This window comes from Macaca nemestrina, chromosome 1 (genome assembly GCF_043159975.1).
Source record: "Macaca nemestrina isolate mMacNem1 chromosome 1, mMacNem.hap1, whole genome shotgun sequence".
Taxonomy (NCBI): domain Eukaryota; kingdom Metazoa; phylum Chordata; class Mammalia; order Primates; family Cercopithecidae; genus Macaca; species Macaca nemestrina.
Window position 1 is genome coordinate 193,420,953 of NC_092125.1, and position 18,625 is coordinate 193,439,577.

General features: G+C 40.1%; 1 protein-coding gene and 1 long non-coding RNA gene across 8 annotated transcripts in view; one reads left to right on the plus strand and one right to left on the minus strand.

Moving 5' to 3' along the window:
* Window positions 1-9,127, plus strand: part of LOC105494806 (uncharacterized) — a 40,094-nt gene extending 30,967 nt beyond the window's left edge. For all 3 annotated transcript variants that reach the window (XR_011622624.1, XR_011622627.1, XR_011622625.1), the window contains one exon: window positions 9,039-9,127. This is a non-coding gene — a long non-coding RNA (uncharacterized lncRNA). The remainder of the gene's footprint in view (window positions 1-9,038) is intronic.
* Window positions 1-18,625, minus strand: part of LOC105494805 (small ArfGAP2) — a 54,976-nt gene that overhangs the window by 8,136 nt on the left and 28,215 nt on the right. For all 5 annotated transcript variants that reach the window (XM_071095362.1, XM_011763648.2, XM_071095371.1 and 2 more), the window contains exons 2-7: window positions 9,063-9,196; window positions 7,213-7,298; window positions 6,109-6,187; window positions 2,823-2,909; window positions 1,683-1,764; window positions 548-657 (exon numbers count right to left, since the gene is read on the minus strand). In XM_071095362.1, coding sequence (XP_070951463.1) covers window positions 548-657; window positions 1,683-1,764; window positions 2,823-2,909; window positions 6,109-6,187; window positions 7,213-7,298; window positions 9,063-9,196 — 578 coding nt within the window. The remainder of the gene's footprint in view (window positions 1-547; window positions 658-1,682; window positions 1,765-2,822; window positions 2,910-6,108; window positions 6,188-7,212; window positions 7,299-9,062; window positions 9,197-18,625) is intronic.

Here is an 18,625-nt window from a genome sequence, read left to right on the forward strand (position 1 = left end):
CGCAGCAGGGGGAATTGAGTTTAGATCCCAGTGTAGCCATTTACTAGTATAACCAGAGGCTAGTGACATAACTTTTATGAACTAATGTTTCCACACCTGTAAAATTCCCACTTTGCAGGTTTGTGGTGAAGATGTGAAATTATTAATGAAATACACAAAATGATATACAAAAACCACCTCACACTGTGCCCGAGACATAGCAGGCATTTCACGAATGGTAGCCATTAAAGGTTTCAAATCTTCCTACCCACAATTCTCTGGCAGTAACTCAGGCCTAGGAGCTAGCCTCAAGTATCAGCCTTCACAATATCACACACTTTCCACAGAAGCAACTCAAAGGGCCCACTCTTTTTGAGCAGGAGAAAAAAATGGCATGAACAGCAATCTTAGATTGTGACAGAAATGACACAATGTTAAGGGAAGAATGAAGAATAAAGAAAACCAAAGTCCATCTCCACCAAGGAAGCATGACTTGGTTCTATAATTAAGATATCAAAATCACCCATTTCAGAATGTTCTTTAATCCTGAGGAGCCCACAAGACTCACCTTTCTGGAACCTGAAGAAGAAGGGGATGGAACAGAGGCCAAGAGATCTAAATCCTTCTCTAGGGTATTGCCGGTCTTACTATTTGCAATGGAGCAGGACACAGGAGCATCTAGAAAGAGAGATTGAAGTTAAGATGCAGCACTGCTTATTAAGCCCATGCCTTCCTTCTATTCTAGACAAAAAGCAAAGGTAGCCCATAATCTCACGGACCTAGAAATCTAGACTTCTAGAACCATCTAGCATGGATGGGGCTTCTCAAAAGAGGCTTCACCCCACATTCCCAGGGTGCTCTGGGAAAGCCTGTAGCCCAGCTATCAGGCACAGGGCAGCAGAAGCCCAGGCCTGAAGGCTATTTCAGCACCGCAGTGAGGGGCTGGCTGGCTCCCTTTTGGCTATTTAAAGGGCAAGGTATGAAGGGTTCATTTTCAGAGAGCAAGGAAAGGTACAGAAATTAGAAACCTAAGTAGCCAATAACCTAAGTGCAGAAGCAGATGGAAACAAAGTGCAACCATCAGTGCTGTGAAAGGCAGACAATAGGCTTTCTTTCTGAAACGGTAGAATCACTAGTTCAGGATTTCAAAGGTTTAGAGAAAAATGACCACAGGCCATCTCAGAAACAGCCTGCATCTGAAAAATGAAAGGAATGCAGGCAGGGAGTGGAGTACAGGGAAGTGACATGAGGCTCAAAGGTGCTGTTTAGCAAAATTGCTAACATTTATGGAGGGTTCAGTATGTACCAGGCATGGGGCTAAGAGCTTTAGAGGCATTATCTCATTTAATCCTTCCAACAACACCTTTGAAGTAGAGACTCATTCTCACTGCACAGATTAGGAAAGCAACATTAGAGGTTAAGTAAACTACCCAAGGTCACATAGACAGTGAGTAACACAGCGGGACACTGGCTCCAAAGGCCATGCTCTTAACCACTACACCATACTGTCGCTCTGAAAAGTGTCATGGTAAACACTTCCTTAGAGCAAATGTTCAGATATAAAACAGATCAGGAGGAGTGTGAGAGAACAGTCTTAGCAATGAAGACAAAACTGGAGAATCCCATCTCTACCTATCTTCCAGGGTCACTGAGAATTCATCAAAATTTGTAAGAACATGGAAGCTGAAAAGTCCAACTCTTACCAAGGCCCAACAAATCCATGACAGGCGCTGTGGATTTCGGGGAGCTTTTCCGAGGTAGCTGTGGGTCTTCTTTTTTCTGTGGCTAAGGTGAAAATATGTTATAGAAAGAAATAAGCAGGTGTTTTTGAACTCTTTATTCCCATCTCCACTGTAAAGCCATGGTGTTCTTGTGGGTAGGGCTACTGTTATTCAAAAAGAGTTACCAAAGAAATGAAACTCAGGAAGTGTCAGGTGAAAGAATCAAGTCAGGAGGCAGAAGTGCATAAACCAAACCTGAAGCGAAAAACAAAGATATCACCTGTGATTGTCTGGCGTCCTAAAGAGACAGATCTTTCTGAAACCAAGACAACCACAGAACAGGGGATCCAACAGAAGCAGCAGTTTTTGGTCCCAGGAAAAGCCAAGAATAAAGGTAGGTATCTGATGGTACAAGAGCCAAGAGCCAACAAATCTCCCAGTGGTTAGAAAACCTTTTACTTTAACACCGAAAGAGAGGTCGGTTTAAAGATTACCTAATTCACTCTGCCAATATCACTAGTGACTGTGTCCATAGACAATGTGATTCAGAATGATGATAAAAGACTCTTCCTTAAGCAATAGTAAGTAAAGTCCTCTCTCCCAAGATTCCAAGCTTTTATATTAGAGATTCTACTACTACAGCCACAATATGTCCTGTGGAAAAAGAAGCGTGTCTGTTTCAACATGACAAAGCAAGAATATAAGAAGGGATCATCTAAAATGGTCTAGTATGGCCTCACTTCTGGACTGTTCTTCATTGAAATCGGAAAATGGGGTACAGAAGGTCTAACAAGAGAAGGACTAATGTGGAAATAGCATCTGCTCAGAAGGTGTCCCACGGCCTTGGCATTCTGGCTTGGAACGTGCCTCTTGCTTAGACGGAACAGATGCACTTCCTGAGTTCCCATCTGACCCCAAAGAGAAGCTCTTACAGAGCAGATTTAGGCAGCAACTGGTAATGGGAGAGCAGAGGTGATAGCAGGTGATCCAATCCAGATGCAGAACCCTCTAGCCCCAGCTGTGATGGTGCAATGGTACTCACCACGAGGCCTCCTACTCTCCCTTTCACAAATATACACATACCTGAGGCTGTCCATACAGTGCAAATACTTCCCAACTTACCATTTTCACCTTCTCGAAAACAACAGGTTCCAACTTTTTTTCTGGAACTGGTTCGCTCCCTCTTTTCCACTTGTCATCTTTTTCTTTCTATAATGATTTAACAAGACAAAGAACACAGGGCCCAAGGTGACTAATAGTTTGATAAATCGTAATTCCAAGTGTCCGAAAAGGACAGCCCAAATCCCTACCGATTCTGATGCAAGCTTGAGGGCCGGGGTCTTGGTGTGGAGCATGAGAGTTGACCTCTTCCACATTAGCCTCAATGCTGTACGATGTGTCTTCCAAACACCTTAGGCACCCGCCCTCCTAACCCACTTATGACTCTTGATATTTGCAGTCGAGGCTATGTACAGATGCTAAAACCTTTTACCAGTATGTTACCCATCTGTGCCCCAAATTTAATTTGCCCATGCTTTGAGAGGTCTCCCCTCATCTTGGTATACTAATGAATAAGTTCATCTTACTCAGCTTATGTCCTTTGTGATATCATAAATTCAATCATAGGTCCTCTCAATAGTCATTTCTTTTTTTAACAGTCAGAAAATAAACCTTAATTTCAAGTTTACAGATTAGAAGAACAAAAATTAAGTTTTAAAGTCAAATAAACATCTAAATGTAAAACAAAACCACAAAGTAATCTTAAGAATACAGAGTACAGCATACATATGAAAAACATGTTTGGTCTTGCCAGTGATAAAAAATGCAATTTAAAATGCACTTTATGCAGAGCGAAAGATCTTTCTATAATGTTGGTAGGGATGAAGTGAAACCAGTACTCTTATACAATGCTGAGGAGAGAGAGTCAAATGGTACAACTTCTGGAAAGTATATTGGCAAAACTAGGAAAAGACAAATGTTGAAATCCTTTGACCCAGATGATACCATATCTTGTAATGTATTTTACGAAAATAGTCCAAAATATGAAAAAGGTTAAATGCACCAAGAAGTTCACCCCAGAATTATTTATGCTAAAAAAACCTTAAATAACAACACTTATGCCACAGAGGGGAAATGGTAAAATAAATTATTACTTTCAGTGATTTAGCTACTCACTGAAAGATGATGCAACAATCAAAAATTATAAATACCATATAAGCGACATAGAAATATATGTTAAGTGGAATGAAGGCAGGAGAAGTCTATATAACTGTATTATAATTATGCCTCCAAAAAGAAACTATATAGAAAGAAAGAGGAACACACCAAGAAGATAATTATTAGCAAAGATAGTGAGAGTATGCATGGATATTTCACTTTAATTTTCATTTTCTCTAAAATAATCTTATAATCAATACATGCAGCTTTTTCATATGAAGTGTATGTCTTTAATACAGACATTTCATTTAAGTTAAAAATGTTTTATCTGTCCATTATAAAAAGAATAGTTTTTAACAAAGCCAGTTTCTTTTCATTTGATATTAAATGTCTTCACTTAGCAAATATTAATTATTGGCATAAAAATCTTCACAAGAATATGAAAAAAATCTAAGTACATTAAATAACAAATTCTGAAATAGATTTTTGGTAAATGGGAGGTTATTTCCTTCCTAAGAAAAACATCCAGTAACTGGGCTTGCTTTCATGGGTACAGGACACCAGCATCGTAATCATGAATACCCTGAGGGTAGAGCTGCTGTTTCTACAATAGCTGTGTACAAATAGCAACTCTACTCCTTCACCATCTGAATTATCTCAGATACCCTTGGCTGACCTCATCTGAGTTCATATCTTTAGCCACAATGAACAGAGCTGGGCAGACAGACCACAGTTTTCTACAGATAAAAGGAAATGTGTGTGCTTGGGTTCTAAACTGTTTTTGATGATGCCATCCAAGCTGTAGCTGCACACTGGGTTAATTCTTTCTTGGCACAGATATGATACTGACAAGTCCCTTTTCTGGATGACTGCAAGATAAGAGTCCTTCATACAAAGTTGAGAAGGAATCATTTTTACCTAACTATATGTATTACCTTACACTTACTTGCCTGTGTTGAAATTCACCTACCAGTTAAATGCCCCTTTCACATAGCTTCATAAGATCAATCTGAAGCGGATTCCAATTAGCTTAACTTTTAATTACCCAGAAGGGCTTAGAGCTCCACGCAAACAGTGATTTCACTGTCTATGATATCATTATTACATAACTAGAATAGATGATAGATAGGTAAGACCTGTGCTAGAAGTGAAGAATCCCTTACTCTCAATAATTCTGTGACTAGAGAAATAGCTAATTATTCCTAAGAGAATTTTCTGTAGAATCTTGTTAAAGGTTATTTAAAGGTCTAAATAGTCATATCTATTGGTTCTCCATTAGTTGTCATTAGTTAGGCATATTTTCCTCTTTCAGAAACCATGCTGTCGCTGTCTGTCCCCCATGTGTTATATTTGTTCTAGTTATCATACACTGTATTGCAGATTCTCAACATGCCTAGGGTGGAATGTGTTCTTGGAAACTGGTAGTCAGCCTCCCTCTGAAACCCTTCTCAGAAACAAGGGTCACATTGGCAATCAGTCCACCAACACACTGGTTATCCGCAGGTAATGCTGGAAATATACATTGGTCAAACTGAAGGAAACTGGTGATTTAATTACACCTACTTTTGTTGATTTCATTTACAGGAAAAAAGTATATATGTGTGTATATATCTATGTCGATAGACATATGTGTAGTACATATACACTTATATTGTTTTATTTGATCTACTATATGTAACATGTCCATCTCAAGAAATAATTCAAAACTGGGAATCATCAGTAACACCTTCTAACTACAGGTTAAGGCAAAGAATTCACTGATAGGCAGAAGTTTTTTCATGATATCGCATGGTCTTGACTCAGTAACTGGCATTTTTTACTTTTGCTTAAATATTTATTTTGAGACAGGGTCAAACTCCGTTGCCTAGGCAGGAGTGAAGTGGTGCAATCATAGCTCACTGTAGCCTCAACCTCCCTGGCTCACGTGATCCTCCCACCTCAGCCTCCCAAGTAGCTGGTGACTACAGGCGTGTATACCACCATGCCTGGCTAATTTTTAAATTTTTTGTAGAAATGGGGGTCTTGCTTTGTTGCCCAGGCTGTTCTTAAACTCCTAGGCTCAAGTGATCCTCCCAGTTCAGCCTCCCAAAGTGATGGGATTAGGGGATGAGCCACCACACTTGGTCTACTTTTGCATTTTTTAAAAGACGGTTTTGGAATGTTTTGGTAGCAGTTCTTCAAAGTGTTCTCTGGCCTGATTTAATAAGCAAATTACTTATTATGGACAAAACTTGAAAGATGTATAACCAACCCTAAAGGCATTGATGTCCAGACTTCGGTCCATGTATTTCTTCTTCTCATATTTGTCTCGAATAAATCCTTCGACAGCTCTGCAAAAAGCTCATTAAGGATGAATCAAATAAGCCTCTCAAACAGTAAGAAGATAAAAGGTCAATTGTGTTCCATGGAGCATTGTTCTCCTCCTTCCCTCTTGCCTGGTTTCCCCACATGGCTCCTGCCTGTTCATAGGCAATTTCTCTGACCAAAGCCTTAAAATGCTTCCTTCACAGTTACAGCAGGGAATCCTTACTTTCTATGCTTTTCCTTCAGCATAATGATAGCAGCAAGTGGAATTAATCTACAAATTGACATTGGAGGTGGCTATACATCTGTGGCTGTTCTAGAATATAGGTAAAGCAGTCAAATGTCTATTTTAAAGCACTTAGGTCAATAGGCCTCAAACAAAGGCACGTAAGTACCCCTTGAAAACATAAACTCTTGTGCCCCACTGCCAAATTCTGACCAGTGGGTCTTCTGCAAGGCCCCAGATCTGCGTTTAACAGGTTCCACCTGAATCCATTAAAAAAAAAATAACCTTAACAAGATGATCTATAAACTACATTTTGAGAAGCACTGCCTTTAGGGGATTTGGTTTTGTGTCCTAGGTGCTATCTCTGTTGAACAGATGGTGGAAGAAAGTTATTGGTTATTGATAAACTGGTAAACAACAGTTAATTCTTTCACCCAAGACATAAAAAGATGATAAAAATGAATGGCCATTTTGCTGACTGCCAGGGTTAACAGAGCACAATAAACTACTATTTTTAATTAAACAATAGTTTCAGAGATCCAAAATAAACTAGTGGAGATGTAACTTTATGGAAGAATACACAGTGAAATCACTGCAGTCTTAATTCCAGAGTGAGTCTTCTTCAAGTGACACCATATGACAATTCTGACATTCGCAAATACATGTGCTTTTTTGTGCATCTTGGTTGCAGGACAGAGGACAAGCAAGGACACTGACTAATCCACATAGAGATGACCCAGTCACATTACAGGACTGGAGTCTTGTTTGACTCTCCCCAAACATCAGAATACCACTCAGCCTTCTAAGTTGCTCCAGAAAAGATACGGGTCTATCTGAGGTCGCCGAAAGGTCTCAGGAAGATAGGCTTCATAAAGTCGGTTTGCCTTTCCATTTCCCATCTCTTGCATGCACTGTGACCAAAGAGAATGTAGAAACATGGCATGTCAGATCAAGAAAGAACTGAAAAACTTCTCACCCAATTCCACTACTGTACAATTGAAGAACCAACCTAGAGAGTGTCAGAACCAAGATTCTGATTTCCAATTCATGATTCTCTCTACCTTACTAGGAATTCCCAATCATTTGCCCCAAGCTGTCTTTCCCCCTACTCCATAGGTTCCTTTTACTGAAATACCTGTGTACCAAGATACATTTAATTCAGTAATAAATCAAGATCTCATTTGACAGTCTTAGATACACAGCTACCAATTAAAATGTCTACTTGGCAGGCAATGATCAGTGTTACCATTCTGAGTTTATACTATTAATCAATTCCAATAAATGTGTTTCCCATTAGGCTTTTAAGTAGACTCCTTAACACTTGTGAGGGATAAATCCCAAGAGCTTTTTAAGTCTCCAAATCCCCAAATATCTTCATGGCATACAATTTCCTTCATAAGACAGAGTAAAGTGTAACTGAAAAATCTAACTCACCTTTTTAGACCTTTAATACAACTGTAAATACAGTCTAAAGCAATTTCTAAAGCCATTTTCTCGTTAAGAGTAACCTCTTTTTCCATTACCAACTTTAGCAACTGGATTTGGGGGGCGGGGGGGCTTCCCTTTTACTCCCAAGAAAGAAAAAATTAAAATTAAAGCTTTTCAATGTAGGAAGAGAATAAAAAATAATGAAGCTATATCAAGGTACAGCTCTTAGGTCAGCCAGATTCATTAACTTAGGAGTCTCACTCCAAGCCCACCAAGCTAACAGCATGCAAGATTCACGTATGCATTCCAGCTGTTACAGCTTTTTTAAGATGATAACAATAAATATAATATATACATTGTCTTATTTAATATACTTTTAAGGTTAATTATGTTTAAATTTATTTAAAATTTTTGAAATTTTAAATGTTATCTAATTCCATGTTTGTATGTGTCTAAAGATATATTAACAATCACAGAAAAGATGAGTTCACAAAAATGATATCTTTTTAATATTATGTACCATTAAAATATTTTCCATGTCTAAAACAAAGATTCACGTATGCATTTTAGCAATAAAATATTTCCATAAGTCTATGATTTGGAGGTTTTTTTAAAAAGTGATTTTTTTTTTTGAGACAGGGTCTCACTCTATTTCTAAGCCTAGAGTGCAATGGCATGATCATGGCTAACTGCAGCCACCACTTCTGCAGAGGCTCAAGCAATCCTCCCACCTCAGCTTCCCAAACTGCTGGGATTACAGGTACATACCACCAGGCCCAGCTAACTTTTTAATTCTGTATTTTGCAGAGACAGGTGTCTCACTCTGTTGCCCAGGCTGGTCTTGAACTCCTGGAGTCAGGCGATCCACCCACCTCGGTCTTACAAAGTGCTGGGATTGAGCCACCGTGCCCGACCAAAAGTGAATATTCAAAACTATAAATTTTAGACCTGCAAGTGCTAAGAGTCTTAGAAAATCACCCAAAGATCCCTCTTAATACTTTTGTGGACCCATGGAGTCCTAGACCATAGACTATTTCTGTTTTTAAGGAGGTAAAATATAGGTAGAATAACTTGTATCTTAAATAGAAAGAATAAAAATTTCTGTTAAGGTACAAGAATTTGACATAAGTGTTTAACAACTAAATTTTCCTTTATCTTTGCCTTTGTGCCCGGTTTGACTGAAATTCATCTGGAATTCCTTTTACATGGATATATGGGAGCAGCTGACTCACTCTTGGGCTAAGTACCTGAATCTGTTCTTGAGTCCACTGGTCGAGGTTAACTGACTTTACCCTGGATATGTGCACCCCCAGATTCCTGTGGATTCCAGCACATCGAATGCAGATGAACACACCAATGTTCCAAGAGGCCCATCGCGGCCCTGTGAAAGTCAGGAACAGGGCAATAAAGTACAAATTACAACATTCAAGGCCTAAACTGCAATATTAGATTATCAGACATTTCTGCTAGAACGTAAGTGAAATAATTTTTACCATAACCACCTGTTTATTGACTCTACTCATTCCTCCACGTGTCAGCTTTTCTTTAGTTTAAAATTTTTAAGTGTACAATACAGTGGTTTTTAGTATATTCACATAGTTGTGCAATGATTACTATTATCTAATTCCAGAACATTTTCATTACTCCAAAAGAAATCCCAACCCATTAGCAGGCACTACCCATTTTCTCCCAACTCTTCCCTCCCAGCCCCTGGCAACTATGAATCTACTTTTTATCTCTATGGATTGCCAATTCTGGACATTTAATACAAACAGAATTATATAATATGTGGGCATTTGTGCATGGTACAATTTTTTTACAGTGTCTGCTAATATGAGTGTTGAAACGCAGATGTTACAAGACTGTTACTTATATTAAGAAAAATCCCAGGAGTGCAAAGCCATATCATATTCTATTTGGCTGAGCACCTTATATAAACAGTCCTCTCCCAAGAGACGTTTTAGTGGTGATGGGCCTGTATTCACCACTTTTTAGTGGTGGCCTATATTCGGTTTTCCTACCAGGAAGAAAGATAGATAAGGCATGATTGTCCACAGCTCAACCTGTAATTGAAACTGTGTTTATCCTCCCCCCAACCCCAGGCCTATAAAATATGCATTCGCATTAACTTAATAGGATCCTTTCCCCTTAGGTTGATGTCCCTACTTTACTCAACTACTGAAGTATCTCATTTCTAGATTGCCAAATAATAAAGATGCTTATAGCAACAAAAAAGAAATCTCAAATATGAATTTTAATTCAAAACTGTTACAGAAGCTCCCATCCCCTGCCAGCTTTACTCATCCTAATAATCACTCTGAAAAATTATCACACTCCTCTTCATAATTTTCACCCAGGAAAAAAAAAATGACTCTCATGAAACCTGCCAAAAACTTACTGAAAACTCAGAAATATTTCCTTCTCCATTATCCCACTTGGCAGAAATTTACCACATAAAATAAGTGTGACATAAAAATTAGAGGATGCAATAAAGAGGTGAAAAGACACCGATTTTCTATAGAGATAAACAGGACCTACGCTTGGAACGACAAGGAGCACAAGACTTCAGTTCTTTAGGACACAGACAATTATTTGGTTAGCCAGCAGGTTTTTCAATTTTTATTTTTAGAGGCAGTCTCGCTGTCACCCAGACAGGGAGTACTGTGGCACCATCATAGCTCACTGCAGCCTCGTCTTCCTGGGCTCAGGCAATCCTCCTGCCTCAGCCTCTGGAGTAGCTGGGACTATAGGCGTGTGCCATTCTGCCTGGCTAATATGTTTATTTACTGCAGAGACAAGGTCTCACTATGTTGCCCAGGCTGGTCTTGAACTCCTGGCCTCAAACACTTCTCCCACTTCAGCCTCCCAAAGTGCTGGGATTACAGGCGTGAGCCACTGCGCCTGGCCAGCCTGAAGGTTTTGACAGCAGTTTTAATGAAGGAATGCTAGAATCATGTGGCAGAAAATTAGTTTTAGAAATTTGAATACATGATTATTACAAATAAGAATGTAATTTTTTGACAAAGATATCACTTATTTACTATGGCAAATACTGCAACAGAAAGCTCACATTCTCCTTATTACCACCAGGTGGTGCTCTCTGCCTGAAATTTTATCCCAATGCCTTATCGTTATCACAAGCTCAGATTTATCTTCTAAAATGATATTTAGTCCCTTCACATTCCCAGATGGATTTACATAGTTGGTCCACCATGTATCTTATAAACACAAAAACGATCTGCACACTTGTTTCAGTTGGGAGAGTGTCACGTCAAACACAAAATGAAAACCCTAAACTGATGTAAATGGGGTTTCTTAGCATGCTGTCTATCCATTTTAGGTTACAGTTTTCATAAAGGAACTTCAATAAGATCTAAGTTATATAAGATTTAAAATGGCACCAAGTTAATATTTCATTTTTCTTAAAGCATTTTTTCTTTGCTCTAGATTCCGGAGTCTAGAACTCATAAGACAGTTAAGATGTATTTGTTTACTAACAAAGTCAGAAGCCAAACGCATTCATTAAAAATTGAAAGTCAGCTGTGAAACGTTACACTGTGTGCTTCCTGGCCTTAAGATGGGAAAAGGCAATTCCCAATCATCTAAGCCACTGTCACAGCTCCCACTCCAGAGTACTTAAAGTCGTTTTGCTTCTGAGGAATGCAAGGCTAAGACTTCGAGCCTTGGGGTGACTCTGAAGCCACTGACAAGGCCTCAGTACAGAAATACAGGCAACTGTATTTTCATGAAAAGCCAGAGAAGAGCCTCTTCTCCCCCGCAGATCCCCACCTGACATCCCTTCTGAAACCTTTTCCCAGTGAATATAGGGATAGTTATATCCCAGATAATCAGTCTCTTTTAGTTTTGAGACACTAGATTTATTAGTGAATAACTACATGTTCCACAAAAGATTCTGAAACTAGAGAAAAGAAAAATAAAAGAGACAAATGTTACTTATATGGCTGAAAACATGGGGAAATGGTGTAGTTACTTTTATTTCATTTTATTTTTTACAGACAGGGTCTCTCACTCTGTTGCCCAGGCTGTAGTGCAGAGGCAAGATCATGGCTCACTGTAACCTCAAACTCCTGGCCTCATGAGATTCTTCCACCTCAGCCTCCCATGTAGCTGGGACTACAGGCATGCACCACCATGCCTGGCTGATTTTCAAATTTTTTTAAAGACAAGGTCTCCCTATGTTGCTTAGGCTGGTTGTGAACTCCTGGCCTCAAGGAATCCTCTCACCTCAGCCTCCCAAAGCACTGGGATTATAGGTGTCAGCAACCATGCTCTTTGCTGCCAGTAAGGACTTAGGTTTGAGCGCAGTTCCTTCAATGATTACCTGTGTGACCTTCTGAGAGACGGAGCTTTAGTTTCCTCATCTATAAAATGGGTACCATAACATTCACCTCACAGTGCCTAAAACACAGAGGGACAATAACTGAGGACTATATATAAGGACATGGTATCGAATGAGGTTTCCAGAACCCACTTCCCATTCATCTTCCTGATATGGGCCAGTTAACTCATTCATATATGTGATATATACCTACACTCTGTGCAACACCACGGAGTGCTTCTTTTTATTTTAATTTTATTTTTTTGAGACAGAGTCTCGCTCTGTCACCCAGGCTGGAGTGCAGTGGTGTGATTTTGGCTCACTGCAACCTCTGCCTCCTGGGTTCAAGCAATTCTGTTCCCTCAGCTTCCTGAGTAGCTGGGACTATAGGCACATGCCACCACACCCAGCTAACTTTCATATTTTAATAGAGACAGGGTTTCGCCACATTGGCCAGGCTGGTCTCGAACTCCAGACCTCTGGTGATCCACTCGCCTTGGCCTCCCAAAGGGCTGGGATTACAGGTGTGAATCACCACGCTCAGCCAGAGTGCTTCTTTTTGGAAAGGAATATGAGTTCTGGTCCTAAAATACCAGAACCAAAATGAACTGAATATTAGAGAGAAGAAATTTACCCTAGACCCAATTTCAAAGTCTTCTAGAAAACATGAAATTTTAAGCAGCTTCCTTTATTGATCTTAAAATATTTCTTTTTTTTTTTTTTTTTTTTTTTTGAGGCGGAGTCTTCACTCTGTCACCCAGGCTGGAGTGCAGGGGCACCATCTCGGCTCACTGCAAGCTCCGCCTTCCGGGTTCGCGCCATTCTCCTGCCTCAGCCTCCCGAGTAGCTGGGACTACAGGCGCCCGCCACCGCGCCCGGCTAATTTTTTGTATTTTAGTAGAGATGGGGTTTCACCGTGTTAGCCAGGATGGTCTCGATCTACTGACCTCGTGATCCGCCCGCCTCGGCCTCCCAAAGTGCAGGGATTACAGGCGTGAGCCACTGCGCCCGGCCAAAATATTTCTTGAAAATGCACTTTTTAAACCCTCACCTGTTCCCTTTCTCTGCTACACACCCCCACCCTGCCCTTGTGCTTGCATATGCCCCCACTACACAGGCAAAGAAAGAAGGCCCAAGGCTGTCAGCCTAAGTGGTGGGTACTTGGATTCCACAGTACCTGGTATTGCTGCTGCAAGGCCAGCCTACTTTAATCTGGTAAACTTGCAAAAATGCAAGTGAAACCAATTGTTTTAACATAATGATCTCCAATTCCATCTGTGTTGCTGCAAATGTCAGTGAGTTTAAAAAAGGTGGATCTCATGAAGAGAGAGTAAATCGGTGTTCTAGAAGCCAGAAAGGGTAGGGGGATGGAGGATGAAGTGAGGTTGATTAATGGGTACAAAAATATAGTTAGCTAGCCTGGCCAACATGGTGAAACCCCATCTCTACTAATAATACAAAAAATTAGCCGGGCATGGTGGCACGTCTGTAATCCCAGCTACTGGGGAGGCTGAGGCAGGAGAATTGCTTGAATCCAGGAGTCAGAGGTTGTGACGAGCCAAGATCACACCACTGCACTCCAGCCTGGGCGACAGAGCAAGACCCTGTCTCAAAAAACCCCAAAAATACAAAAATACAGTTAGAAGAAATAAGACCTAGTGTTCAATGAATCAGTTGAGTGACTATAGCAAACAATAATCTACCATATATCTCAAAATAGGTAGAAGAGAATAATTCAAATGTTCCCAGCATAAAGATAAATGTTTAAGGTGATGGATATACCATTATCATGATTTGGTTATTACACATTATGTGAATGTATCAAAATAATCATGAAAATATGTGTATCTATTATGTATCAATAAAGAGAGATAAACCAATTGTTCAATACATATTGGTCATGGTAATCAAGGAAAAAATATAAAAGATACCATTTTGAAATGTAAAATGAAAATAGATGCTGAGAGGCAATATGCCAAACAATTTTGAAAGCAAAGAGGATAGGCAAGTGATGTAAACTGGTAGTGACTGACACAACACAAGAACAAGGTCACAGATAAGTGAACATATTCAACAGGAGCCTAAGAGCAGGCTTGGGCAGCATTAAGCAATACTAAAACTAACATAGAATCACTCTGTAATAAGCGATCAGGGAAAATGAAAAAAGTAGATGGAAATGGATTTGGTTGATCAGTCAAGAAATCAACTGTCCTAAGTACCAGCTCAGTATGGGAAAAACCTGGGTTTACATGGACCTGTTGCATGTATTTTGACAAGTTTCTTTAGGGCTTATGTCTCCATTTGTAAAATGGAAAGCATACAGGTAATATCCAACTTATATTCAACTTCTGGACAGCTTCTACATACTGAGTAACTACTGCTGCAAATTCCTCTTGCTGCTGAAACTTTCCCCACCATCAAACGCCAGGATTAGAAAGGCTCTGGAAGACAGAAAACTCAGCAGACAGAAAACGGGAACTAGAGTGATGGAGGGCTTCAAGCTACTATTAATATTACAATAATTACCTCATTGAGTTCTAATCTATGGAGTTCCAAACAAATAAATGTTGAGGATTAAAAAAAAATGATAAATTGATGGCTACCTATATTTAGACCTGCTGGCATAATGGACCTGTCAAAAAGTTCAACGGCAGGGTAAGAGAAGGGACAGAAAAATCTCTCCCATCTTCCATCCAAATCCTGTTGAATCTATCTTGGAAACTTTTCCACAATCTATCCATTTCTACCTAGACCTTCTCATCTCTCACCTATAAGCATTCCTTTTTTGTTTTTTTTGTGTGTTTTTTTTTTTTTTTTTTTTTGAGACAGTCTCGCTCTGTCGCCCAGGCTGGAGTGCAGTGGCGCAATCTCGACTCACTGCAAGCTCCGCCTCCCGGGTTCACGCCATTCTCCTACCTCAGCCTCCCAAGCAGCTGGGTGTACAGGCGCCCGCCACCGCGCCCGCCACCCCGCCCGCCTAATTTTGTTTTTGTATTTTTAGTAGAGACGGGGTGTCACCGTGGTAACCAGGATGGTCTCATCTCCTGACCTTGTGATCCGCCCGCCTCAGCCTCCCAAAGTGCTGGGATTACAGGAGTGAGCCACCGCGCCTGGCCAGCATTCATTCTCTTAACATTATTTATTGTGTACCTATGTGCCAAGCACTTTGTCTGCTAAGTACTGGGGATACAAAGGCAGAGAAAATAAAGATGAGATACCTCAATTCAAAAACCTCACAGACTAACAAGTAATTAGTCTCCAGAATCCCACTACAATAATCTTTCTAAAACACAAATCTGTACAGATCAGACCTCTAAATATAAATACCTTCCATGTAGTCTTATACACAGAGGTAAATATGTAAATTGGTGCACATTTTCTGAATAGCATATTCCAAACTAAGCTCTCAATCTCTTGCTACAAAATCTCTTCCTTTTTCCTTCATCTTAGTCAACTACACCTCCATCCATTCTACTGCGTCAGCCAGAAATTTATGCATCATAAAACCTCTCTCTCCTTCAGCCCCCACATCACCAAGCCAAAAATATCTGTCAAATCAGTATCTCTTCTCTCCATCTGTATAACTATTTCTGTAATCTAAAACCACCAGACTCTTTTGGACCACTGCAATAACCTCCTAATAGCTCTCTCTCCACTTTTACATTCTCTTCTCCCTCGAGCCCAAACCAAAACCATTCTCCACCAGCAGCCAACTTGAGCTCTTAAAGAAGCAGAGCCACCTCGTGCTACTTAAAATTCTTCTATTACTATTGGATTAAAAAACAAAATCTTTAACATGGTTTCCAAGGTCTTAAAGGTCTAGCCCATGCCTCCTTCCGCAGCCTCTCAATTCCTATGACAGCAGCCTTCTTTCATTTCCTCAAGGCACCAACATGTTCCTTCCTCAGGGCTTGCCAGCCTTTGAATATGCTGCTCCTGCTGCCTAAAAAACTCCCTAACTGCCAAATGCCCCTTGCAGCCTGGCCAACTCCTATACATCACGAGGGTCTAGATAGTAATAGACCCTCTGAAATGCTTCTTCCTCAAAGGAGCTGAAATGCTTCTTCCTCAAAGGAGTCTTTCCTTGGCTCCCCAGTCTAAACACGACTGTAATCTCTCTTCTACCCTTTCTTTTGGCTTTTACCTTATAGAAAATTTCAAACAAACAAAAGCAGAGCATAATTAACCATGGGCTTCAGCAATTATCAACTCCTAGCCAATTTTGTTTCAGCTATACTCCCACCCACTGCCCCTCGACTCCAACCTTGGATTATTCTGAAGCAAGTCCTAAATATCATACCATTTCATCTGTGTATACTTCAGCATATATCTCTAAAAGATAAGGACTTTTTTAAAAGGCTATGAACTTTCATTTACCCTTTACTCTTTCTTTCCTTTTTTTTTTCCTTGCTTTTTTTTTTTTTTTTTTTTTTTTTTTTGAGACAGGGTCTTGCTCTGTCACCCAGGCTGGAGTGCAGAGGCACGATCATAACTCATAGCAGCCTTGGGCTGTTGGGCTCAGGCAATCCTCCCACCTCAGTCTCCCAAGTAGCTGGGACCACAGGCATGAGCCACCACACTCAGCTGAATTTTTTATTTTTGTAGAGATGGGTCATTGAGTGCTGTAAAGAGTCAGGAGAAAAAAAAAAAAGTAAAGAAAAAAAAAAAGAAATAGGCCAGGTGCGATGGCTCATGCCTGTAATCCCAACACTTTGGGAGGCCAAGGCGGGCGGATCACCTGAGGTCAGGAGTTTGAGACCAGCCTGGCCAACATGGTGAAACTCCATCTCTACTAAAAATACGAAAAAAAAAAAAAAAAATAGCCAGACATGGTGGCACGTGCCTGTAGTCCTAGCTACTTGGGAGGCTGAGGCAGGAGAATCACACGAGCCCAGGAAGCGGAGGTTACAGTGAGCCGAGATCCTGCCACTGCACTCCAGCCAGGGTGACAAAGCAAGGCTCCATCTGAAAAAAATAAACTAAAAATAAATAAATGAAATAAAAAAGAGACAGGGTCTCACTATGTTGCCCAGGCTGGTCTTGAACTCCTGGCCTCAAACGATTTTCCTACTTTGGCCTCCCAAAGCACTGAGATTACAGGAGTAAGCCCCTGTGCCTGGCCACCCTTTACTTTTTCTAAATCATACCCCATTTTGTTACTATCTAATTATTTGATTAAGATTCTTTCCCACTAATGTGTGCCACAAGAGCTGACACCAGACCTGTGACATTCACTATCATATACCCACAGCATAGCACGCTTCCTTGAACACAGCAGGAAGGCAACATTTGTTTAAAAATTAATTAAAACTAAGTGTGCTAGGTGCAGTGGCACATGTCGGTAGTCCCAGCTATTCAGGAGGCTGAGGTTGGAGGATCACTTGAGCCCAGGAGTTTGAGGACAGCCTGGGCAACATATTGACGCCCTAACTCAAAAAAACAAAAGAACTAAGTAAATCCTTTGACCCCACTTGTAAGAATTCATCAGGGAAAAAACAGGTCAAGTACACAAAGAAATATGTTAAGAATGTTCATTATTACATCTTTATAAAGATTAGAAACATCAATAGGTTACATTAAGGAATTATGGTATCACCATTTAATGGGGAAAAATTTTGGAGCCTCTATTTGATACAAAAGTATCTCCATGATACAGTAATTTTTAAAATCCAGTATTAAAAGAGTATACATGAAACAATTCCAATTTTGTTTAAAATATGAATAAATGAGCTGGGTGTGGTGGCATGCCTCTGTAGTCCTAGCTACTTGGGAGGCTGAGGTGGGAGTACTGCTTGAGCCCAAGGATTTAAGGCTGCAATGAGCTATGATTGCACCATGGCACTCCATCCTAGGGAACAGAGCAAGACCTTGTCAAAAAAAAGAATAGAAAAGAAAAAAGAATAAATGTACAGGTATGCACAGAAAAAACATCTAGAAGAATGTATGTAAATTATTACTATATCTGGATAATGGGATTGTGAAACATCTATTTTCTTCTCTATATATACTCTCTGGATTGTTTGCAATGAACTTTCTATTAAGTTTGCAGTGGGAAAAACCAGTACAGATATCATAAAAACAAAACAATGCGAGCATCCAGGGCTCCTTACTGGCTGTAGGATAAGTTGAAACTCCTTAACATGATATATAAAGTCTGTTGAGAGCCTTGTGCTTTACACGTGCTGAGTAAGTCATAATTCTGAAATATGCGACACACTCAAATCTCTTTGACTACACCATTCTTTCTACCTGGAATGGCTTTCTCCCTCATTCCCTGCTTGACAAACTTAAAAATCCAGTTCATCTGTGACGCCCTCCAGTGGAATAAACCTTAACTTTCTCTATCGCTAATAGCCCAGATAATAGCTTTGTTCTTCTAATACTTAATATCTTGTTCGAGTTGCTTACAGGTCTCTCTTGTCCTCAACAGACTATGAGCTCTGGAAGGCAATGACCATGTTCCTTCATCGT